Here is a 26,253-nt window from a genome sequence, read left to right on the forward strand (position 1 = left end):
ACACACATTTAGATAAGTATAATATTGAAACAGTATGTATTGAATTTACTTTTACATTCAGCTATTCTAAGCCTTCTGCAAGAAAAGCTCTCCTTTGTCCATGTTCTCACCAACTATAGACTCTTAAGCATGTAGTCATTCCTCAAAGCAAACCTGTTTAAGATCAAAATAGGAATCACATTACTTGACCTTACACAAGAAAAGGAGTGCTGACTAATTTTTTATTTCACCTCTATCTATAAAGGCTTAAGCTTAGATAATAAATGTCCTTTTCTGAGAAGGACTTTAATTTGTTGCAGCTCCCATTGCTAGAGCGGAGGCAGAGAGTGTTTGTTCAACTACCACCTCCATGTTATTCCAGGAGATACTCCAACCATCCAGAGCAGATTTAGAGTGCAGGGTGCTGCAGCATTAAGGAAGAACAGATCAAGAATGACTCTCACTTTTGCCAGCAAAACTATCCTGTGAACAGAGCCCCACTGAAAATACTTTGGGATAATACACAATACTCACCCTTCCACATAATGCATATATCATCATGATAGATTACAAACCAAAATGTAGCTGTTTTATTAGTCTTGGGCACCAAATTCTCTTAGCAGTTTACAATAAATACATAAAACCAAGATTTAAAACACATTTACAATATTTAATTAAATGCCTAGTCAAACAGATGCATTTTTATGGCCTCTTACAGCTGAAGAAGAGATCAATACCATCAACATGAAGTACTTCCAAAAACATGGACTGGTTACAGAGAAGGCTGAACCAGTGGTGTTCCTGGGGGTGGGGGGCAAGATGGTAGGACTAGCAGAATGATCAGTACCCCATCTGTTTTGTATGTGCACGTGACATGGACTTGTCAGAAAGCACATGGAAGCTCTGTGTTGCTGCAAACTTCAAATAACCTCAATGACCAGAATGGCAAATTATATAGAATGAGACATTATCTCAGGTAATCTAAAATCAAGTCTGTACAGGGCTTCAAGACAGCAGTTTGGAAAATGTTCTGAGCAGAAAACTGTAGGGTTACAAGATCTGGGCTGTAAAAAATCCAAGCAATCACTAGATGGCCGCAAAGAGATAAAAGTTTTGCGTAGCTCTTTATGGCCATCTAGTGATTGTGATTTTGCAGCTCAATCTGGTCCTATCTTATCTCAAAAGCTGGAAAAAGGTTCTATACACATGCAAAACCTACACAGAAGCTTCTCAGGGCTTTGGCAAATGCTTAGAACCCTTTTCTGATTTTTTGCAAGAATACAAGGATGCCTTGCACCATCTCCTTGCTTTGATGAAAAGAAGGAGATGGTCATTCTTGCACTAAGAATCTCTTTCCTGTGATAAATTTAAATCACCTTGCACAAGCCAATGTATACCTCTACTTAAAAAATAATAAATCACTTTGTATATTATCAGAAATGCAAATTGACAGAAATCGATTTCATTTATAACATGACTGTGAAATGATGTCTAATTTATTATTAGTACTACATAGCTGGGAGCACAAAGCACAGTTGCTCACTGTTTCTTTGGTAATGAGTATATTTTCAACCTCCACTAATTACAAAAATGTCACATAATTTGTTACTCTGAGCTTCATTTATGGGTTTCTTACAGCCTCTTTGGAAAGTTAACTATGAGGAAAGATGATTACAAATGATTTAATGGAAGTATTGTTTTTAATACTTCAACTGAAACTTCACATTTCTGACTTCAGAATACCTCTCTCAGTATCCAGCTGTGTTCAAATTATTAAGGGTACCTATTGCATTATAAGATCTTGCTAACTATTTTCATTCTATTTTTGCCAAACCTATGTGTGTTGTATCATTTGACTGGCTACTTCTCAAAAACAGGTCTTTAATTTTACTGTTTTTGCATCAAGTTATAATGCTACATGTCTTTTATGATTTTGAAGAATCAATACATTTCAATTCTAATATTACAAATAAATATGTGAACTAAACACTGGGTAATTTCTTTGCAGAGAAATATGTTTAAATTTGAGACAGCATTCAAACATCTGATTCTTCATTTGCACCTGAAAGAATACTTACTGAACAGAATATTAATATGATACTAATTAAAAGTAACAAAAGAGCCAGCATGGTCCTGGATTAGGAGTGGAGAAACCCAGGTTTTAGCCCTCCCTCAGGCATGGAAGCCAGCAGACCTTGGGCCAGTCACTCCTTCTCCAGCCCAAATCAGTGTCAGGCTCTGCAACAAACCTTCAGATAAGCGAAACCCCTCATTACATCACACCCTGATAGCACTGCTATCAGAACTAGATGAGCACAGTACAAAAACAAGCACACCCTGCAACCATGTGGGACAGACACTAGGAAGAACAACAACTGATTAAAAAACTGGTGTGTAGGATGAGGGCAAATCATCCTAAAAATCCCAAGGCAGACTTAAATACAGAGTAAAGTACATACCAGACAATCTGTGTGGTAGTGAATCATAGTGCTGTTTAAGGAAAGTTTCATTGAAGTTCTTTGGATTAGTTGCCCCAAAAAGTCGGTTCATTTCTTGATTCAACACCGTCCTGACTGTTTCTGGTAGATCTTTACTTTCAGAAACTATAATATTACGAACATAGAATTAATTTCAGGAGAATCTATTAGGCTTTAATAGCTTAAGATTTGGTACGTTAAGCTGAACAAACTTCAGATTGTTTTGTGGTGTCTAACAGAATACAAGAAACCTATTTACTCCATTATTAAGTAGGCTGGTTTTATTTTTATCATTAAAAATAATGATATCAACAAAGAACTAGCTTATAATGAGGCAGATCATTCATCTAGCTAGCCCAGTATTGTTTATTCTAAAAGGCACTGGCTCCCCTGAATGTTATGTTTGCTTGCAACTCAAGATACCTTAAAACAGAAGACAGCAAGGAATGGACATGGTGCCTTCTGAATGATAAGCACAGGCTTTATTGTTCAGCAATGGTTCCACACCCAGCAAAAATATACCAACTTACCTACATAATTTTAAATTCAGATACCATTTGATTTCTGTATAATTTGTTGCTGAATACAAATTTCATAGGGATTGTGATAGATGTTTTTGTAATTTGTAAATGCTGGTAAGAACTGCATGTTTAGTGAGGACAAAAAATATTTATACATAACTGAGCAAAGAAACTGGATTTGAGAGAACTCTGACAAACATTTGGGATTAGTTAGATTCTTTTAAATCGAGATCTCAAAAGGTGTAGTAAAGAGCTTTCCAGCAATCTATCCTTGCAACTAAGCTCAGTCCAATTGTTCTTTCTGTTAATATTCCTGTATTTTATCAAATACTCTGGTTCAGTAAACTGCTAAGCACTGTGTAAACTGTATTTATTAAATGAATTTGCAGATATAAAATTGAATTATTTTTTAAAATTACTACTTAGTACTTCATTTAAAGGATAAATTGAGTAATAGAGGCAATAGAAATATACATAGCACTATTTTTAAACTGAGTTTGTTACACTAAGTTATACAGTCATACACATTTCTAACTGCCTAAAGTATATTTTATCACACTATGCAAATCCTCCTGTCATTTTAAATAACTCAATAATTAGTAAAAAAACCCCATATGTATCTGAATAAATTCATTATTCATTTCCTCATTAGCAACAGATGATTACATCTGTCCCAGATGTTGACTGCTAGATCACAAAAGATAGATTCATACCACTGCTGAAGAGGTGTATCATACACTCATGAAGCCATGGATGACTAGGATCAATAGCAAATGCTCTCTTCACAGACTGTAGCATAAGAAGAAATTTTTCTGTATGAGACAAAATTACAAAATATTCTCTGTAATCAGGAATACAAACAGAACATCCAATTATGTTTTACAGTGTAAATACAATTTGAAATTATAATCGTTAGAATAAACACACACATCCTGAATGTGTTGTCAGTGCAAATCATATATCTCGTAGCTGGTGAAATATGGGCAATTGTAGGTTGGCTTACAACGTTGTCTCTGCACAGGTCTTGGCTTGCACAGAATAAGGTAAACATGCATATGGTAAAAGTGGACTTTGCTTATGGCATACTGGCCAAAACGTACCTAAACTGACAGGTACCCTCTTAGTATTACCACCGAATACTGCTTGTGGCACAGCTTTAACCAAGACAAGGTTAAGGGGATTCTTTACTCAGATACACAGCACCCACCAATATCTCAGGTGGAGTCAATAAAACTATATTTAAATGTAAAATCATTATCATTAAATGTTTTGAAAATTAACAAGATCTTAAAGAATCTATCAAATGTTACAAGAACTTAGGTGTTATTTGGCTAGTCAGACCCTAATTTTCCTATTCGATTTTCCTATTTTGATTTTTTACTTGTGAGAGTTGCTGACATCTGCTTAAGCTGTGGTGATTAATATATACAAAATAATACTTAAACAGTAATATAAGAAAAAATACTGCAGATTTTATTTAATTACCATAATATTTTTAAATTGAAGATAATTTTTAAATAGTTGGGAAAGGTTTGATACTGTACACATACACATTTATATTCTACTAATTCAAGGCAAACCAAAAAAGTACGGCGTAAAGAAAATGGGTAGATACATATTCTTTCCAAGTTCTGCATGAATCTCTTTAGAAAGATGAAAACACACCACTGTTCATTCTTATGCTACAGTATTTTCCATTTACCTTTCCTGAAGTAAATTTCAAAGGCAAAAAGATGGGTTTCTATTTTGTTCTTCACCAAATTCTTCAATGGAGTTAAAAACTTAATAGCTTCTTCCAAAGGTGCTTCAACCTAAAAACGGGGGTGGGGGGTGGGGGTGGTGTTTCGCAAAAATTAAAAAAAAATCAAGGAGATCAAAATACCTATTGGATATGAATGGTCATTCTATCTATCTATCAATCAATCAAAAAAAACTAGAGCCTCTTAGTTCTTAAAGTTCTTAATACCTAATGTCACCAAGTTGAAGACACACACAGAGTCATGACCCAAATCTAGTCCTTCTTCCTTGTTAAGTGATAGCTGCCATTCATTGCTATTGGGGAAAAGTAGTGTGGTGGGAGAAAATGTGTAAATCCTTTAGAACTATCTTTGACCCTGCAGTACACTGACTTACAATGGGACCAGAGTTTTGTTTTATTTTATTTTATTAATCAAATTTATCACCGCCCATCTCCTACAAAAGGGACTCTGGGCAGTTTACAATAAAACATAAGTAAAAAGCATATAAAACTATAAAATAATATAATGCATAATAAAATATATAAATATAGTGGGAACCCGATGGCTAAAAGTTCTCTATAATTCGCAAGCAGAGCAGGGTCCTTCTAAGAGACTAGCCATCCCCAGCAATTTAACTCCTACTACCAAATAGATCAGGTGAAACAAAGAACACATAAAATACAATGTACTGTATCATGTCTTTATTGAATACCTTGAGCCAACATGCACTATGTATTGGGAAAAAAATTATAAAACCCCAAGATAATCAACTCTTTTAAGGGTGTAAGTTGTGTCAAATGTTCCAATCAGTGAGCTGACATCTGACATCAGGTGTGAATTTGAGAGGCCCTTATTTAAAAAAAAAAAGTTGGTTGCTACCATCACGTCTACTCTTCAGTGGAAGCAAATCATGACCTAATCAAAAGAGTTTTTGTTTCTCATAAGACTGGAAAGTATATTATCAGGCAGATAATTGAGGAAAATGAATTCCATTATATGCTAAAGATCACCTGGATGATCTAGCAGGCTAGAGGACAATTCTCTGTGGACAGATGAGATGAGAGAGGACCTTTGGACATTAATAAGAAACTTTATGTTTGCAGAAAATGAAAAAGGGCATTCCAATAAAACTCATCCTGGTAGTGAAGCACAGCAGAGGGAATATCACTGTTTGGAGCTGCTTTGGAATCTCAGGATCTGGACAGTTCATAGTAATCAAGGGAACAACAGATTCTGGAACTGTACCAGCAAATTCGATCTTAGGATATCCATCTGTGAGCCAAAGTTTAAACATATGTGGCTTGTGTAACCTGACAATGATCCTAAACACACATGTGAATCTATGGCACAATGGCTGAGGTGAGACTAATTTCACATTTTAGAATAGCCAAATAAAAATCCCAACCTTCACCCAACTAAAATTGGGGCAACAGTTCATGCAAGACATTCCCAAAGGATCAACAGGTTGAAGCAGTTCATGACCCAAACACCTTTAAATAGATGGGCAGGATTGATGAAAAGGTACTGGAAACGGTTGAAGTCATTCTGCTAAAGGAGGTGACACCAATTACAAAATTACCATACATTTTGTAATAAAGGCAGTGAATGTTAGCTTAATAAAAACACGACACAGCACAGTATTTTGTGTTTTGTTTGTTTAACCAGAATCTTTTTAACTATTAACTCTTAGATGAAGTTCACATCACAAGTTAGAATATGGCACAATTACAGAACCTTTTAAAGGGTTTACAAACTTTCACCACTATAAGGTGCTGTTTAATTCTTATGTTGTGGTGAGAGAAAAATCTAGTCTCCTGATACTGTTCTTCAATTACAGGGGTTTCTACAGGTGAGGAGATTTATAATATATACTACTTCTATATTTTATAATTTATATGCATTGTCCATATACTGTAAAAACATTTGTGCTTATTTCACCAGCAGATGATAGCTGTAGGAATACTGCTTATTTTATAAAAATTAAGAAAATCACAAAGGTGTTACAGTACTATGTTCATATCCCAGGGGAGAACCAGAGTTTGGTTGGGAAAGTGTTAGCTGCTTGAGTAATCAGACAATGAACATCTACCTTGCCAGTTCACAGTGAGGCCATTAATACAAAACTGAAAAAAGTCTGTGTCTTAAACTGAAAGAGGTAGGAAAGTGAAAGGAATCCTGTTGAGATTTCTATTCTCCTTCAACTGTCTTAAGTTTTTTTTAAAACGTGGCCCCCACCCTGTGGAACAGCTTTACCCTCACCCCTGATATTCAGCAAGCCCCCACCCTTCTAGTCTTCCAGAAGGCTGGCTCTTCTCCCAAGCATTACGGTGAAGCTGGAGCCCTGTGATTGTGATGGTTTATGTACTGGGGAATGTTGTTTTAGGGTGTTATTTTTTTTATATGTTGGTTTTTACTACTTCTTTAATGTTTTTATTGTTCTTGTTCTGAGCTGCCCAGAGTAATGATACATAAAATGGGCAGCCATATAAGATTCATAAATAAATAAATTAGTTAGCTGCCAAGAGCTTGATAGGTGTTGTCAAAGTTCTCACTTGGTTGTAATAATTCAACACATTGGTATCTTTCTTCTTCCATGTTATTTCAAAAAAAGCAAAATCTGACTCAGAAGTTTGATTATTACATTATTTTCACTCCCATATCAAATATATATATATATATATATTTCAAATTTCTGTCACCGCCCATCTCCCCCCAAAGGGGGACTGGGCAGTTTACAACAAAATAAACAATTTAAAATCATAAAACTAAATTTACAATGCAAACTATCATTATAAATAGATAGATATAAGATCCATTGTGGCAAAAAGCTCTCATTCAATGGGGAGGGCACTACAGTGCCAACCACACCCAGGAAGAGCCGTTGCCCTTCCCATCCCAGGCAAGGCAGCAGAACCAGGTTTTCAAACTCTTCTGGAAGGCTGGGAGCGAAGTTACCTGCCTCACCTCTGGGGTCAGACTATTCCAAAGGGCGGGTGCCACTGCAGAGAAGGCTCGCCTCCTGGGCCCTGCTAGATGAAATTCCTTTGTTGATGGGGTCCATAGCATGCCATCTCTGCATGACTGGGTGAGACAGGATGATATGATGGGGATGAGACGGTCCCTCAAGTACCCTGGACCCATGCCATGTAGGGCTTTAAAGGTGATAACCAAAACCTTGAATTGAACCTGGAAGCAGACCTGCACCCAGTGCAGCTCGCGGAGTGGTGTCACATGTGCCAATCTAGAGGCACCAATAACTACCCGCATGGCCGCATTCTGGACCAATTGAAGCTTCCGGATACTCTTCAAGGGTAGCCCCATGTAGAGCGCATTGCAATAGTCTATATGGGAGATGACCAGAGCATGAGTGACTGTTTGGTGGGCCTCTCACTCCAGGAAAGGGCGTATTATAGTAAGAAGCCTCTAGCTTCAAATGTTTCACCATACTATCAAATATTGATCTGTCTTTGGAAGCTAACATTCTAGTGCAGGATTATCGATCTCCAAGATCAGTGTCTTTTTTCTAAACAAGAAAAATTTCTTAACTCTCCAGAATTAAGTATGTGATTACAAATTTCTTCCTGATATCGTTGTTTTAAAAATAAGCAAGTTTTTTAAAAAGTTGCATAAATCTAATGATTCTTCTAACAATTCAAATAAATGATTCTGCTTGAACCATTATTCAAGGAAGCTCAATTACAGTAGTTTCTGTTACATATATCATGCTATAAGAAGGTAAGTATACCTTCTTTTTTGTTTTGTTTTCAGGGTTTCCTAGGTCCCACATAGTCCCTCATTTCTGCCTCAATATAAAGATACAAAAAACTACAAAGGACAAACTTTGTGGCCTATTCTTATACTGGCCTTACTTTTCTATATAAATATTCAGAACTGCCACTCCTCAGTTAATGATCTAACTTATTAAGTATCTCAATAATACCAGAAAACTATATCAGGTTCTGTAAGATCTGTGACATGCCTTGTTGCAAAAGTATGTGTCCAGATGTGGACTGAAATCATTATTTCTAGCTGAGTGGCCAAGCAAAGGATTATTGAATAGTCACTCTCAAAGTGATATACTACAAAATATTTTTAATACAGTGAAACCTCAATTTAGCAGATATTAACAGAACAAATTTCTACAGCAATGTACAGCATTTGCCTCAACACGTCATTTGCATAATGAAGTCATTATGTAAATGATGTACTGGAAATCACTGCAATGATATACTTTCATATTTAACAGACATCTGTGAATAATCCACAATTACAGCATTAAAATGAGATTTCAATGGAGTTCTGTAGAAATGTATGTGAAGCCATTTAACATACTGTAATTTGGTACCTTTGCCAATTTCTCAGGAATAAGCTCTTCTTTTGGCCCTCCAATCTCTTCATCATCATCATCTTTTTTCTTTTTCTGGTTTCGTTGCTGCTTCTCTTTTTCAGCATTCTTTTTCTCCTCTTCTAGTTGAGCTTTTTTCTGAGCTCTCCTCTGCTTATTACGTAGCTTCTTTAACTCTTTATCAGACATATTTGCTTTATAAGAAAAACACATTTGATTGTATATTAAAAAATCCACTTTTTATCTAGTTTTCAAATTTTGCATCTATTAAGTTTTCTAGTCCAAGTCTTTCAAGCTCAAAATTAAGTGACTTGAAAGTACATGTAACAAACTACCTAATTGTTTTATAATAACTTTATTAAATTTTAAAACAAAGAGATAAAATCTAGCAGACACTAATAAAGGAGAACAGAAGTGCAGGAAAAAAAGGACAGAAATAGAAAAAGGAATAACTCCTGACTTCTTTTACAATAGATATAAGTAAAACTTACATTAAACTCTTACTCTAAGGTTACAACATAGCACCCATTTTTTCTATTGTCAATTACCTAATTTGATCTTCTCCAAAGTACTTGTACTGTTACCCTTTAGTATCAGCCTTTTTGAGGGAGGGGGTGGTTCTGCCTGTCTTGAAGGAGGCAGAAGTACACACCTTTCTCAAGAAGCCATTATAGGACTCAACAGTCCTGGGCAATGTTTTACCTTTCCTTTTAAGGTTGTTAAAAGTCCCTGGATTATCTAGACCTCTTCAGTCAGGTTTAAGTACTGAGGCAGCATTTGATTGTGCTTGTTCATGATCTCTGGAAGAGTCATGACAAGGGTGGTGCAACCTTCATCTTACTTCCCAAGAGGACCGGAGGGGGGCATTGTGTTATAGTGGTTCTCCTCCTATCTCTGTGATTAGTTCCAGGCAGGTTTTTTTGGGGGGGTGGTGTTACAGCTTGAGCCGAAGGCCTCAGATGTGTGGAGTTCCATGGAGCACTTGACCCTCCTATTTAACATTTACATGATACCTGTGGGTGAGGTTATCAATGTTTCGGGTCAGGTTTCATGAGTATGATGATGATACTCAGTTATATAATCTGACCCAAGCCAACCAGCTGATATCAAGGTCTTGCCCCAGTGTGCGGAAGCTGTGGAGGTCTGGATAGGAGGTAAGACTCTGGTAAGATCAAGTGGCTGTGAATATTTGGACACCAAGTCCCAGAGATTTTCAATTTTTAGTCCTGAATGGGGCTGTGTTTCCTTATTAGAGACTGGTGCACAATTTGGGTTTTCTTCTGGACTTGCAGCTCCTATTCAAGGAGCAGGTAGCAGCTGTAGCCAGGATAGTGTTTGCACAGATTCATCTTGTATACCAGGTGTGCCTGTTTCTGGACTGGTAGTGAGTAGACAGTTACTCACACTTGATCAATTCACTTGTGGATTATTGCAATATATTCTACATGGGGTTTCTCTTGAAGACCATTTGGAAGCTGCAACTGGTCCAGAATGCAATAGCCCAAGCATATATGCTACAATATGCCTATATAACACATCTATTTCATGAGCTGTACTGATTACCAGTTGGCTTCCAGGTGCAATTCAAGATGCTTATATTACTTATAAAGCCTTTCATGGCATAGCTATCTGGGGCACCATTTGTAGTTTTTGCCTATCCTATACAACTGGATAAAGATGGCATGCTTTGGGTCTTGACTCTGATTAAACAGCATAATCTGATGGGACACAGGAAGACAGCCTTCTCTGTCACAAAGAAGGAACAGCAACCCCCCCCCCACCCGCGAAGATTTGTATGGCCCCTACCCTGACCTCATTTAAAAGGCCCCTAAAAACCTGGCTCTTCGTCCAGGCCTTGGGATAGGATACATGGCAAGCCTCTTAAAGAAATATTTTATGTCCAGATTATGTGTTTTATTGCTCTTTCTGGGCATTTAAAAACATTTTACATTGTTCTGAATCTGTTTTTAATACTGTATGAATTCCAGGGTCATTATGAAGTTGGATGACTTTAGAAATTTGATAAATTTATCAAAGTGCCTCCATTTTTATACTTTATGCTTTCACATCAACCAAAGTGCCATTCATCTTTATGAATTTTTGCTCTGAGCTGACCAGTATATTGTACTGTAATTCCTAAAAATGTTAAACATATACAGTTTTTGACAGATTGTAGCTATTTGAAAAATAGTGAAGTATACATTTGTTAATTTTAGGACAACTGCATCCAACAATTTTGCCTCTTAAAACAGCAAAGAAAAGTTACATAGCACACATACAAAACAGGCTGTATGTTTTATACCTGTATCAGTTTCATGTTCTTTATTTTCATCCGTCAGAGGGTTATCATGGAGCTTCAAGTATATTTCTATGGCAATTCTTGCAGCTTTAAAATAAAATGGGTGCTGTCGAAGTACATCTTCTAGTTTTAACAAGTCTACATATGACCGAAGTGTAATTTTCCTCATACAGTATGTGTGGAAGTCAAACTGGTCATCTGTGATTTCTACAAAATGCTAACACAATATGTAATTATCTAGCAAGCATCCAATATTACAATGATACAAACTTATTTTAGAAATGACTGAGGTTCTAAAACTGACCTCAGCACTATGAGGAGAAATGCTGCTAATACAAGCAACACATAAGAAACAGTATCCCAAGTTTAGCATTTAAGACAGACAACAATTTAACATCAAATGCAGTCCTGTCAGGTAACATGGCAGAACAGAAGTCTCTGCCTGAGGATCATGACAGTGATGTCATGGTGGCAAAGACTAGGTTTTAAAAATTGGAATGACAGTTATGACTGGGTACAGGTAGTCCTTGCTTACTGACCATTCATTCAGTGACAGTTTGAAGTTATGACGGTACTGAAAATCTTTACAGCCCATTTGTGGCCATTTACGACCTTTGCAGCATCCCTCAATATGATCACCATTACAGTCGTATGCATTGTCCTGTGCCCAATCTACGTTTTTTTCTTTTCCCCCCCTTGCAGAGCAGTTTGATTAGAGAGAAAGGGATTGCAAGAAAGTAAGCTGTTTGCTTTTCTACACATTGAAAGCAATGTAACTGCGCCAGCAGCTGGGAGCCGCAGGTGCTACACAAACAGCTTACCGTACTCTCTTGTAATCTTTTTCTCTCCATTCTCTCAGCTCGGGAGGGGGGGGGGAAGGGAAAAAGGAAAAAAGCAAGTGATTTTTGTAGGCAGTCTTTCCTTTGCCTGACCCTTTCCCACTGCCTGCACGATCATACTTATTTATTTATTAATCACATTTATATGTCTGCCCATTTCACAAAAAGTGACTTTGGGTGGCGTACAACAATTGAATACATGCAAGTATATGCAAATACAAATACATAAAAACAGTCATTATAAAAATACAAAAATCCATTATTAAAAATGAAATATTAAATATTTCATTAAAATATTATAAAAAATTTAAAATATACAAACCACATGGAGAGAGTAAAAATATCAACCACATTGGAGCCATCTAAGAGTGTCTGCAGTTCCCTGGGACCCCCAGGCCTGGTGACATAACCAGGTCTTGAGGGACTTCTGGAACGATAGCAGGGATGGAGCTAACCTAACTTCGATGGGGGGGGGGGGGGGGAGAATGTTCCATAAGGCGGTGCCACACAGAGAAGGCCCACCTCCTGGGACCCACTAAATAAAAGTCCCTGGTGGATCGTACCCACAACATGCCTTCTCTGCCAGATCTAATGGAATGGGCTGATGTTATCACTCTTGATTTGTAGAAGACCAAAGAGCTTACTCTCTTGAAATTTCTTTCTCTCCAATCTCTCTGCTCTGCAGGGGGTGGAGTGTGTCAGGCAAAGGAGATTGCTTATAGAAATCATTTGCTTTTTTTCTTCCCACCCCCCTCGCAGAGCAGAGAGTTTGTTGAGAATTTCAAGAGAGATTTCAAGAGAGTACTATAAGCTGTTTGCATAGTCCACCCACAGCTCCCAGCCCCTGGATGTGGTGTGATCGCATTCCTTTCAATGTGTACAAGACAGTGGGCAGGCACTCAAGCAGTCCAAAGGGCGGGGGGGGGGGGGGGAGGCGGTTAGGAGGCAAACAACTGAAAGTGTGAAACTGACTAGTCTTGTCTCTTTTCAGTTGCAAAGCACAATCATGATCACTTTGCTTAACAGCAGAGATGCCAGTCCCAATTAGGGTTGTTAAATGAGGACTACCTACCTGTATGAACATACGCAGAAAAACTAATAGCCTGCAAAGGACATTAAACCTGGCTTCTATATCACCATCCAAACAAAACTCCTCACTTTTTAGTATGGGAGTTAGCAGAAGTTACTACGTGAACCTCTGATGTTTGGACAGCTCTTTATGACTACCAAGAACAATCTATCACCTCACTACATTATAAAGCACTGAAATCATGGACACTTTCCCTGCACATACAGTCAGGACCAGAAATATTGGAACAAGGATAACTGTTTTGGCATGTGGCTTCTGAACACCACCACACTGAAGCTGAAAGGAAACACACCCAGATGGGAGCAAAGTCAGGACTTTCAGCTGTCATTCAAGGGGTTTGACAAAAGTGGGGCACTAACCATTCAGGAAGTACAGCCAGTGGCATACAAAGACGCCCATCGGTGGCTCATAAGTAATGGAATAAACCAACACCATTACAAACATAAGGATTGCCTTTAATACCTGGATGAAAATCCTTTGCAGGCAATGACTGCCTGAAGTCTGGAACCCATGGACATGACCAAATGCTGAGTTTCCTCCCTTGAAATGCCTTGCCAGGCTTTTACTGCAGCTGCCTTCAGATGCTGCTTGTTTGTGGGTCTTTCTGCCTTCAGTCTTGTCTTCAGTAAGTGAAAAGCATGCTCTATTGGGTTGAGAGCAGGGGACTGACTTGGCCATTGAAGAACATGCCACTTCTTTGCCTTGAGAAACTCTTGGGTAGCTTTTGCTGTATGTTTTGGGTCATTATCCATCTGCAAGATGAAGCAGCGTCCTATCAGTTTGGCAGCATTCGACTGAATCTGAGCAGAAAGTATAGCCCTATACACTTCAGAGTTCATCCTGCTGCTTTTACCAGCAGTCAGGTCATCAATAAACACCAGTGACTCAGTTCCATTGGCAGCCCATGCCAGAACACTGCCTCCACCATGTTTGACAGATGATGTGGTATGCTTTGGATCATGAGCTGTTCCTTTCTTTCTCCATACTTTTCTCTTCCCATCATTCTGGTGCAAGTTAATCTTGGTTTCATCAGTCCGAAGAATCTTATTCTAGAACTGGGCAGGCTTTTTTAGGTGTTTGCTGGCCAAGTCTAATCTGGCCTTTCTGTTCTTGAGCGTTACAGTGGTTTGCACCTTGTTGTGAAGCCTCTGTATTTACATTCATAAAGCTGTCTCTTGACTGTAGATGTTGACAATGACATGCCTACCTCCTCAAGAGCATTCTCGACCTGGCTAGATGTTGTGAAAGGGTTCCTCTTCACCATGAGCAAAATTCTGCGGTCATCCCCTTTAGTTGTCTTCCATGGTCTTCCAGGCCTTTTGCTGTTGCTGAGCTTGCCAGTTAATTCCTTCTTTTTCAGGATGTTCCAAACTCTTGTATTCCCAATGTTTTTGCTGTCTCTCTGATGGGTTTATTTTGTTTTCTCAGCCTAATGATGGCCTCCTTCACTCGCATGGACACCTCTTTGGACCTCATGTTGAGAGTTCCAGTGAACAGCTACCAAATGCAAAAGTAACACTCAGAACCACCTCCAGGCCTTTTATCTGCTTGATTGGTCATGGGGTACCCAGGAAACAGGCCGCTCCTGGCCATGCAGCCGCTTGTCAGCCATTTGTTCCATTACTTATGAGTCACCAACGATGGGTGTGTGTGTATGCCACTGGCTGTACTTCCTGAATGGTTAGTGCCCCACTTTTGTCAAACCCCTTGAATGACATTGAAAGTCCTGACTTCGCTCCCATCTGGGTGTGTTTCCTTTCATCTTCAGTGTGGTGGTGTAGAGAGGCCAAATGCCAAAACAGTTATCCTTGTTGCAATATTTCTGGTTTTTATTTCCTGTAGTTCTTTTGTGAAATAGGTAGGCCTGAAGGACATAAAACTGTTGATGGCCACAGTTCAGTGCTATGGTTAGAAATTATGAATATACACAATTATAAAAATAAGCTGGGGATATAGGAAGCATTTCTGGTGGCAACTGTAAAGTAAGGAGCAGTCTTACCAGTTTGCCTTCTGGTAAATGAGATCTTTATTACTGGCCACACTATAACCATGACAATTATTTTGTGAACACACAAAAAACCCACCATGAGAGCAATTTTTAGAAGCATGAATGATGTTTTCAAAATGTTATATGGCCCTAAAAGTTTAGGAACTTCAGAAAAGGGTACTTGCGTGGCCAAAGAAATGACACCAATGTGTCAATAGTTTTGAAATCCATTTAATTGGGACAGTTAATCTCTCTCAGGTCCACTTTCTTCACCTGGTTGTTGTAGGGAAAAATGGGACGTGGAGAAACTAAATACATAATTTTAAGCTCCTGAATGAAGGCAGGATGTACACTGAATTAATAACTGCATCTCAAAGAAAAACTAAGAGTTCCTCTGGCAACCATTCCTACTGGAAATACTTTCACAGTCTATTCTTAAAGTTAATGATGCTTCAGAAACACATGTTTGCCAAAGGCAATTTCTGGGATATATAACTAAAGTGTGGTTTGGGGAGGATTATTTTTCAGTGTATTTGCAGTATGCTACTGGAAAGAAAAGCGTCAGACTTTATGTGAAGTATGGCCCACCACACATTTACACAATTTCATAAACTTCAGTCTACATCCAATGCTGCCTTTATAATGCATGGCAAAATATAACATGTAGGAACAAAAATTATGGTAGGGGCAGGTTAGGTAGGAATGTGTTTAAAATAAAAAGCAGTGTGTCAATGTAAAGGTAAGATCAAACTAGTTTGGGAAACGGAAACAAACATGGAAGATTAATTTGTTCCTTTTTCTCTTGGTTAAAATCTCTTCTACCTTATGGGTTTGCTAACAGTAACTTGCCATTGCATTTGATCTGAGAAACTATAGTTAGTATCTTGGTTCCAATTCATGTCTAAAGTGGATATGTAAAATATAGTTTAGAAATAAAGCACACAGTCTGCTAAGTCAGATATCATGGCAAGCTATAGTTTCCTAAATCACAAAGTGGACAAAGAAAGGTATGTGACAGGGAAAGAGTAAGGGTACATTAAGCTTTAGAATTCTCAAATATCATAAAACATGGTTTTATGCTATGTCTGAACTGAGCTGTGCATGTCACAATGTGTAACTTTAAAGTTACATGTAGTTTTTCTTATGTTACTTTAAATAGGAAAACAAAGAAATATGTCATCTTACAAAGAATATATATATTCTTTGTATAAATATAAAGATCTTCCCATTATTAAATAACAATATGAATGAAAAGAAAAATGTACCATGCAACACCTACAAGCCCTTATAACCAAAATACTAATACTTTCTCAAACCTTATCCTTGAAAAATAAGAAGTATTAATGTGAAGTCATTAAATACATACTCTCTCAATTTCATGGCATTTTTTAAGTGCTTCTCCAAATTTATTCATCGTTTTATAAGCTTGGGCATATTCTGTCTGGAACCACATACACTGCATTTCATTCAAGTTTTCCACTGCTGATGTTCCTTCCTAGAAAGAAAAAAAATTAGAAATGTCAGGCATGACCCTTTGCCACAACCATTTGCTTATATAAAAAAGGAAACTCAGAAGATTAGGAGTTATTTTTATTCTGAAGTTTATTTTTTAATAACGATCAGCTCTTAGAGCAAGAAAAATATGCTACTATGAACCAGCTATTTTTCATCAATACAAATGGAGCCATATAGATCCAAATGCAAAAGACTCCGAAGTGTATGTGTTCCATTCTATTTTAGCAGCTGGGAGGAGAGGAAGTACAATATAAAGACATACATTGATGGGGTAAGAACTGGTGGTAACTGACCAAGAATGTTGCTTTGTGAAAATGAAACATGTAACAGCTGTTAAAAAACTCCAATTCCATACTGGAATAGAAAATAGAAAGGCAAATAACATAATGTCACACGCAACCAAAACTCAGAAGTGACTGCAGCAACCTCTTAAGTGAAAAAATTACATCTGGGATTCTTTAGCTTAGGAAAACATAAGGGGAAAATGATAGTTATAATATGATCCAAGAACCCAAAAAATGGATTAGTCTCTCCCAGATCCTGGACCATGTGGAAAAGTCACAAGAGGTAAGAAAATTACTTTTTTTTTTTTTTTTTTCAAAGCATGGAAGATATGATATGCGTTATCACAAGTTGTATTGATATGTAAGTAGCCTGAATGACTTTAAACGTGGATTAAACAAGCTCATGGAGATAAAATGCTATGTATGAAGTCATCAGGAGTCAAGCTCAGTCCGAAGAAAGACTTCTGCCTTTTTTAATCTCTAGTATGAGAAACATACACTTCTCAGTACTTACTGCTGAGGAATAAGAGCAGAAGGCTTTTAAGGGGTTCATGTTTTGCCTGTGTACTTCCATAGGCATTTAATTGACTGCTGTAGAAACAGAAGTTGGGACTAGATAGCCCTTTGGCTCTTATATTAAACTAAAATAATGTTGGACAAACTAGGACAGCCCTCTTCATGCTTATCTCATGTTTTATCATCCAAAAAGCACTTTAAAAGGCAATGACTGAATAATACACAGTATTTCCCAAGCAATGGTTAACATTCTAATTGCCATGTATAATACTAAAAAGTATAATGAGCTAAACAAACCCGTGTAAATTTAGAACACATTTCTTCAGCTTCTTTTATCAAGTTGGCTTTTAACATGTACTTCGCACATTTAGAGTTGATAAACCTATCTGCTGTGTCCAGTGCCTGAGCCTCATCCATCCACCTTGCAGCTTCTTTTATGTTTCCAGCATGCTTAAATGACAGAAGAGAAGGTAGTTAGATACATAACATTAACTACAGTTTGGCACATCATTATTTGGTATGTTATAAGAATGCCAGGATAAGATAAGAAAGATAAAGGTGACAATATTATGTTGTCCCCTAAATTAATCTTTCAAAAATTAACCATGGAAACATAAAGCGTATTTACTCAAAAGCAAGTCCGATATTTTAACATGATTTACTCCCAAGCAAATGTACATAAATTGCAACCTAAATAATTTAAGAAATATTTTCTTTATAATTTTGTGATTCTTTAAAAATTCTGTCTAAATTCTCTAAAATGGAAAGGAAAATCTAAAACAAAACAAAAAAAAATACAATATACAGTTGGCCAATACAACAAAGCCCCACAAAGACAGCTGGTGTCCAACACAGTGCTATAACAATGAAAAGTTACCTTATAGATTTTAGCTTTCACAAGGAACAGTTCTATCAACGTGGGTGTGCTTTCTATTGCAGCATTTATATAGTCTAGAGCTATGGATGGCTGTCCAACTTTGTCATAATGCTGTGCCAAGTAGTACTGGACCCAGAGTAAAGTTGTTGGAGGTTCTTCTTTACCATCATCTATTTAGACAAAATGTTACACAGTTTTTTTTTTACTTAGCTATATAAATGAACAGTGGCATTACTTGTGATCACTAATCAGGTATTTTGGTGAGGATGGATTAACTGGCAAAGGTGATTAGATAGAGTTAAACTAGACATACCCCATTTTCTCTTTTAAGAATATAAATGCTGCATATTTCTGCTGCCTTTATATTTCAGGAAAAGCATAGATCAAAACTTGTTTTAATAATGATTTGGGAAAACACCTCTGGGCTGCACCTATCACAATAAAATGAAAAAGAAGGCCAGATCCAAGCATACACAATAGCTACAATACTTATTTAAATCACTGCAATGTTTGACCATATGAGTGATTAGCTCATCTTCTGCTAAAATGATATTGACAATCCAAACTTGCCCCAACCATCTTATACAAAGCTAGCAGTTAGAACATATCCTGAGTTCAAGTTAACCCTGCGCCTGGATATGTCTTCAACTTATGGGAATGAGTAATGGAAATGGGAAGACCAAAATTACACATTATAACTGCAAGAACTGCTGGATGATCCACATCTGCATGACTATTTTCTTCATAAAATACTGATTACTGTCAATAAGAATACCACAGTGCTGTAGTACTCACCATTTGGATTAAATAGCCTGCAACTTTTCAGGGAAGTTTCATAACCCACCACCAGTTCCTCTATGATTGCCACCTATGTATAAAAAACAAATGTATAAATTTAAGTTCAATGGATTATAGAAAACAAACATTTTATTCATCAGAAGTATAAAAACAATTACGATTCTTAAGGTATCTGTGTCACAGTGTTACGGGGGTCATTTTTGAATGGAGGTGTATTATGAAGCAAAGGTAGCAATGGACACAGTAACATCTGCCCAGAGTCCCCCTGGTGGGAGGAGATGGGCGGTGACAAATTTGATAGACAGACAGACAGACAGACAAACACACGACAGTGGAGGCTTTTAAACTTTTTTTTTTAAACTATATACCGAAGGTATTTACAACAGGGTGAATAACACAGTGCTCCTGTCAGGTTACTTCTCACGTCTCCCTACCAGCAACTTTCCCCCCATACTTCTCCTGCTCCTTTTTCTCTCCATCTCCCTCCTTCCTTTTTGGGCTTCAGAAGTGAGAGAAAAGAAAAAGGAAATGACTGGGATTACTGGAGTGTTGTCATCGTTGCTTGACTTTCTTCCCAGCTCAGCCGAAACACTGTCTGCTTCTGCGTTAGGGGAAGATCCTCTTTCCAGGTCTTCTGCCCTGTTTTCCCCCAAAACCAGGAGTTCCATTCTGGCAGCCGATCCCCTTCTCTGCCCTTTCCGGGACCTAGGGTGAAGCTGCCACCTGCAACCAGCTGGTTCCATTCTAGCCTTCCAGGGTCTGGGGTGGAGTTTTTCCCTCTGGGTCTTCTCCTCACTCCGAACAGGAACTGACACTTACCCTGTACACCTCTCTTCACTCTCTTCTCCAGCCTTTTCTCTCCAGTGTCTCCTTCCACTCCAGCAGCAAACTTTCACTCTCCACTCCTTCTCTCTCTCTCCCCAATTTTGGGTTACTCTGGCAGCATGTACCGCAGCTATAAAGGAGGTGGGTGTCCCCCCAGGCTCTAGTCCCCAACGCTTATATATCTCAGTCTACCAAGGGGACTGCTCACTCAGAATCCCCCCACACCAGCCCTGGCTAGCAGCCAGGTCAGCTCATCAGGCCTCATGGCAGCGCAGCTGCCCTTCAAGGCCACAACTGAGCTGGCCCTTTTTCTCCTTTTCCTTCACTCCATGTCTGGCTCCCACCAGCAAAACCACAGCCATGATAGGCCTCAAAATCCATAACCTACAATCTGTTCATATTTTGCATATATATCAGTCAGTCAGCAATTACAGGTAGTCCTAGTTTAGTGATTACAATGGGTTCCAATGGCTTCGTTGTTAAGTGAAATGGTCACTAAGTGAACATGTGACAGAGAGAGAGAGAGAGACTGAAAATCACTGGTTGTTGCCTTCTCATTCAGATAAAGTTCTCTCATACAATGTCCTGTACCCGACTATTTTTCCCTTCTTTTTTTGCCCTCTGGCAGGGCAGGGAGATTGCTTAAACAATCTATCTCTTCCTGAACTTCTCTAAAAGTGCTAACCCCAAGTTAACAAGCTTAGCTCTGTGATCTTAATTAGTGATTAAAACCAGCTGGCAGCTGCTGCCTGAACTGACCAGACCTTAATCAGTTTCACACTGAAGTCTTTTGTTGTCCTATGTGCATGCATTGGTCGGAAAATGAATTATTACCATTTATTTCCATTGTATTTGCAAACACTCACTATCGGAGCCAGTTGCTAAATGAGGACTACCTGTACTCTTACTGGAGGATCACATTCTATCCTTCTTCGATAGCAGATTAGAATTAGCCTTGTTGCCATAGCCATAGTTCTGTTCTCTTGTCTACACTCACATTTCTTTAAATTCTCTTGCTTTTAAGCTAACACTGACATAGGTACCTCTGGGTGCTGATCATTTTTCTAGAAAATACATAACAGGAAGTTATTTTGTACTTCATTAACTTATCTTTTGTTTTAAGATAACTTAAGCACTAGTAGAGAGGTTTAACTTGGCACGTGGGAGTTATAAACCTAGGGAAGCATCCCCTTGCCCCCCAGCTTTGAAAAACTAATCTTTTCATAGAGAATCAACTTTTTGTTCCAGAAAAATATTCAGGTCTCATTTTTTACTTCCCTATAAATCCTAAGTTTTATACAGAGCACAGTTATCTCTCAGGGTCTTCATAATACAAATACATTAAATATGTTTCTTTATTAAAGCCTGGAATCTGTAGCCAACTACTTTAAAGTCATCTGGTAAAGCTCAAACCACATAGACAGAAAAGAGATTTCTACCTAGGAAGCATTACAGAACTCCAAACATTTACTCATGCACATACATACAGTCAGGACCAGAAATATTGAAACAAGGATAACTATTTTGGCATGTGGCTTCTGAACACCACCACACTGAAGCTGAAAGGAAACACACCCAGATGGGAGCAAAGTCAGGACTTTCAGCTGTCATTCAAGGGGTTTGACAAAAGTGGGGCACTAACCATTCAGGAAGTACAGCCAGTGGCATACAAAGACGCCCATCGTTGGTGGCTCATAAGTAATGGAATAAACCAACACCATTACAAACATAAGGATTGCCTTTAATACCTGGATGAAAATCCTTTGCAGGCAATGACTGCCTGAAGTCTGGAACCCATGGACATAACCAAATGCTGAGTTTCCTCCCTCGAGATGCTTTGCCAGGCCTTGACTGTAGTTGCCTTCAGCTGCTGCTTGTTTGTGGGTCTTTCTGCCTTCAGTCTTGTCTTCAGTAAGTGAAAAGCATGCTCTATTGGGTTGAGAGCAGGGGACTGACTTGGCCATTGAAGACATGTCACTTCTTTGCCTTGAGAAACTCTTGGGTAGCTTTTGCTGTATGTTTTGGGTCATTATCCATCTGCAAGATGAAGCAGCGTCCTATCAGTTTGGCAGCATTCGGCTGAATCTGAGCAGAAAGTATAGCCCTATACACTTCAGAATTCATCCTGCTGCTTTTACCAGCAGTCAGGTCATCAATAAACACCAGTGACCCGGTTCCGTTGGCAGCCATACCTGCCCATGCCAGAACACCACCTCCACCATGTTTGACAGATGATGTGGTATGCTTTGGATCATGAGCTGTTCCTTTCCTTCTCCATACTTTTCTCTTCCCATCATTCTGGTGCAAGTTAATCTTGGTTTCGTCAGTCCAAAGAATCTTATTCCAGAACTGGGCAGGCTTTTTTAGGTGTTTGCTGGCCAAGTATAATCTGGCCTTTCTGTTCTTGAGTGTTACAGTGGTTTGCACCTTGTTGTGAAGCCTCTGTATTTACATTCATAAAGCTGTCTCTTGACTGTAGAGGTTGACAATGACATGCCTACCTCCTCAAGAGTGTTCTCGACCTGGCTAGATGTTGTGAAAGGGTTCCTCTTCACCATGAGCAGAATTCTGCGGTCATCCCTTTAATTGTCTTCCGTGGTCTTTCAGGCCTTTTGCTGTTGCTGAGCTTGCCAGTTAATTCCTTCTTTTTCAGGATGTTCCAGACTGTTGTACTGGCCACTCCCAATGTTTTTGCTGTCTCTCTGATGGGTTTATTTTGTTTTCTCAGCCTAATGATGGCCTCCTTCACTCGGCTGGACACCTCTTTGGACCTCATGTTGAGAGTTCCAGTGAACAGCTACCAAATGCAAAAGTAACACTCAGAACCACCTCCAGGCCTTTTATCTGCTTGATTGGTCATGGGGTACCCAGGAAACAGGCCACACCTGGCCACACACTGCTTGTCAGCCATTTGTTCCATTTTTATGCGCCACCAACGATGGGGGGGGTGAATGCCACTGGCTGTACTTCCTGAATGGTTAGTACCCCACTTTTGCCAAACCCCTTGAATGACACTGAAAGTCCTGACTTCGCTCCCATCTGGGTGTGTTTCCTTTCATCTTCAGTGTGGTGGTGTAGAGAGGCCAAATGCCAAAACTGTTATCCTTGTTCCACTATTTCTGTTCCTGACTGTAGCTGCCTTCATCCCATGCAAATTTAGACCCATAGCCAGATCCCTGAAAACTTAAGATTTACAAAGGTCAAAACTATAAATTGGTATGCAGAAATATTCATTGGCCCATTGCATGAATATCTTCATTACAAAAATAATTATAATTGGCACACTATTTGATTGAAAATCCTATTAGAAAACAGTCCAAATCTTTAAAATACATGCACAAACCTTTTCTTTATCTTTGTATAGTGACCGTAATGTATTGAATACTGGTGGGCAGCCTTTGCTGAAATTCATCCTCAGAAATTTGTCCAAGCATTCCTTAAATTTGTCACCTAAAGAAAAATATGCATGAATTCTGCTGCAAACCTGTTTTTCAAACCAAACAAATGCTACTTTTCTCCAATCAGATGTGTTGAATTACAATTCCATCATACCTGGCTAGTATGGCTAATGGCATGCCTGGTACGCTGTAACATCTATGGCAGGCTAAGCAATTTCTCACATTTTAAAAAGGAAGATAATGAGAAAAGACTTAACACGAAAACAAACCTCTCTGTCTCTTTTACAGATAGTTTTAAGTATCCAAACAAAACTCACCAGATAAGAAGTTTAACGGCAGTCGTCTTGGAACTAGTCCCCTTGGGTATTTAGTCCAGGCTTCCTCATAGATCTTGAACCTCTCTAACATATTAGCTAGGAGAACAAAATCATGTTTTTATAGACTCATATGCTATCTAATCTGCCAATCAAATCTTACATTAACTGCCATGGATTTTAAAATGTAATTTAATTTAGCTAAACATCAAAGGGACAATTCCAGAGTGCCCTTCAGTATGACCAGCACAAAAATGATTAACATTATGTTTTTTAAGCAGCAGCTCCTCAGGCCAAATTATAAGCAGAATTTTGAAAGGTGGTTCCCGTAAGACATTAGGCTTTTAGAAAATAAGATTAGTTAATGAGACATAAATTTAACAAAAGCCCTGATTATCTGCTAGTTCTGGCTATGGTTTTTTAAAGCTGAATGTTTAGCATGGTTTTACTGGAATTATTTCCAGATAGAATAGCGGGGTAACCAAAACTGTATCTGATTGATGCACTTAAAGATTTTGTTTTTAACTTAAAAGTTGTTGACCCTATTTCACTGGAAGTGTTCTGACCTCAATTGAATTAATCTAAACTCTAAATGACAGCCTGGATCACTTTCTGGTATACAGTAAGGTAAGAACAGGATTTTCAATTTCACCCATTTTGCACACATTTAGCACACTGAAGTCAAAATAAGTTGCAATGCAAGAATTACTCTTGTGAATCCTTCTTAAGTAATGTCACTATCCCTCTATAAGTACTGATGATTGTATAAGTTTATATATTATGTAACAGGTTTAGATTAATAATAGACTAATAAAAACAAAATAATGGGAGTGATGATTCCAGGAAGCATTTTGTTATATTTTTATGCTATAGAGAAGCTGGACTTCACTGAGCAATTCATAAGCTAGAGCTTAAAACTATCAAATATAGCCACATAATGTGAACACCTGAAAAAATTGACACTACTACAGATAAATTAAAAGTAAAACCAGTACCAAGAGACTTCAGCAGTACAAAAATCTAAAATGTATTAACAGAGTTTTAAAAACTGAAAAATTACAAAGCCTGGTACAATAAAGTTATTAACTTTATGACAAAATATAGTATTCCCTGGAGTACACTGCATACTTCAGGCAATTCATCGCTAGCAGAAGCTCTTATCTTGTTTGGGCTAAACTCAGCATTAGGCACCAGGACTTCCGTTTGCTCTTCTTCCTCCCTCCCATGGGCAACCCCCAATTCTTGGAAGCTGACTGCAATGTAAGGGTTAGGGTCAGTCAGTCAGGGCTTCACTAGGCAGCATGGTGGGCAGTATGCAAACAGAATCCTCCATCTATACCTGTTTCCGAGACTTGGGGAAACACATTCAATTTGAATCAATTGTCTCAGCAATATCCTAGTAAGCGAAACACTGTTCTTATGGAACACAGATGCAGCACCTCCCTACCTACTTCCACTGGCTTGCCCACCCTAGCTTTCCTACCTCCTCTACACAGGTCTCTGTTATACAAGCCAAGCCACCTTTCCCTCTCTCTTTTTAAAATTGTATGTATGTATGTTTGTGTATGTAAATGTAACAACCAGAAGATATGATAAAGTACAACCAAAAGTTTAGCAGTGCTAATAAAATCAGAAAAGAATATGCAGAATAATGAATAAGTGAGTGACATTTGTAGAAACTAAAAGTATATCCATGAAATGTTAATACACAACTAGCTCAATCCTTTAACATATTATTAAATCTAACCATCTATTGCTCCATCTTCTCAGTTTTAGTATATGTTATTTAGATACAATATTTATATAAAATGCTTAGTTTCTTAATATTCTATTATGGGCCTTAGGGTATTAAATGTAGATAAAAGAAAAGGAAAAAAGTGGATATTCTATCAGTATTAATTACAGTTTCAAATGTTAATGTTACAAGCATTATAATTATTTGTATTTTCTTCAGAATTAAATATAATGAATATATAGTGAAACAAAAAAATGAAGGAAGAGCCTACATCAAGGTAATTTGTTTTACAATAATAGTTTTGGTCTAAAGGTAAATTACTTGTTATTAGCTTTCTCATCCATGATCAAAACAAATCATGAATGGTCTGTTTTATTTTGGATTCCCCTTGCACTACAGAGGAGCAAGAACTGGTTCATTCAGGGTGGCAACCACTGCCCAAGGCCTCAGAGAAGACACAGCTGCTGGAAGGTGAAATACCCCTAAATGTTTTAGTCTCTTTTGTTTTGTTTTGACCAGCTGGCCTGCCAAAGCCAAATCTATTTCCCGCCATCATTGTGACAGCTGACCCTGTTTCCATAAATGAAAGATGTAACATGTCAGTCAGAACTTTTAAAAGGGTATCTTTTAGATGGAATGCTTCAGTCCAGCATCAAAGCAGAGAAAACTGTCAGGAATTCTTAGTATCTTGCCACATGTAAGCAATGAAGCTGGT

General features: G+C 38.1%; 2 protein-coding genes across 3 annotated transcripts in view; one reads left to right on the forward strand and one right to left on the reverse strand.

The window, feature by feature from the left end:
• Positions 1 to 26,253, forward strand: part of LOC134502095 (uncharacterized) — a 161,460-nt gene that overhangs the window by 26,868 nt on the left and 108,339 nt on the right. The gene's annotated exons all lie outside the window — the stretch shown is intronic.
• NAA15 (N-alpha-acetyltransferase 15, NatA auxiliary subunit) overlaps positions 1 to 26,253 on the reverse strand; it is a 49,191-nt gene that overhangs the window by 1,792 nt on the left and 21,146 nt on the right. Inside the window, exons 8-18 of the mRNA XM_063310538.1 lie at positions 23,807 to 23,902; positions 23,435 to 23,541; positions 19,264 to 19,336; positions 18,469 to 18,638; positions 17,889 to 18,041; positions 16,643 to 16,771; positions 11,364 to 11,577; positions 9,062 to 9,255; positions 4,680 to 4,788; positions 3,691 to 3,789; positions 2,439 to 2,582 (exon numbers count right to left, since the gene is read on the reverse strand). Of these exons, the coding sequence (XP_063166608.1) occupies positions 2,439 to 2,582; positions 3,691 to 3,789; positions 4,680 to 4,788; positions 9,062 to 9,255; positions 11,364 to 11,577; positions 16,643 to 16,771; positions 17,889 to 18,041; positions 18,469 to 18,638; positions 19,264 to 19,336; positions 23,435 to 23,541; positions 23,807 to 23,902 (1,488 nt within the window). The remainder of the gene's footprint in view (positions 1 to 2,438; positions 2,583 to 3,690; positions 3,790 to 4,679; positions 4,789 to 9,061; positions 9,256 to 11,363; positions 11,578 to 16,642; positions 16,772 to 17,888; positions 18,042 to 18,468; positions 18,639 to 19,263; positions 19,337 to 23,434; positions 23,542 to 23,806; positions 23,903 to 26,253) is intronic.

The sequence above is a fragment of the Candoia aspera genome, chromosome 8 (assembly GCF_035149785.1).
Source record: "Candoia aspera isolate rCanAsp1 chromosome 8, rCanAsp1.hap2, whole genome shotgun sequence".
NCBI lineage: Eukaryota > Metazoa > Chordata > Lepidosauria > Squamata > Boidae > Candoia > Candoia aspera.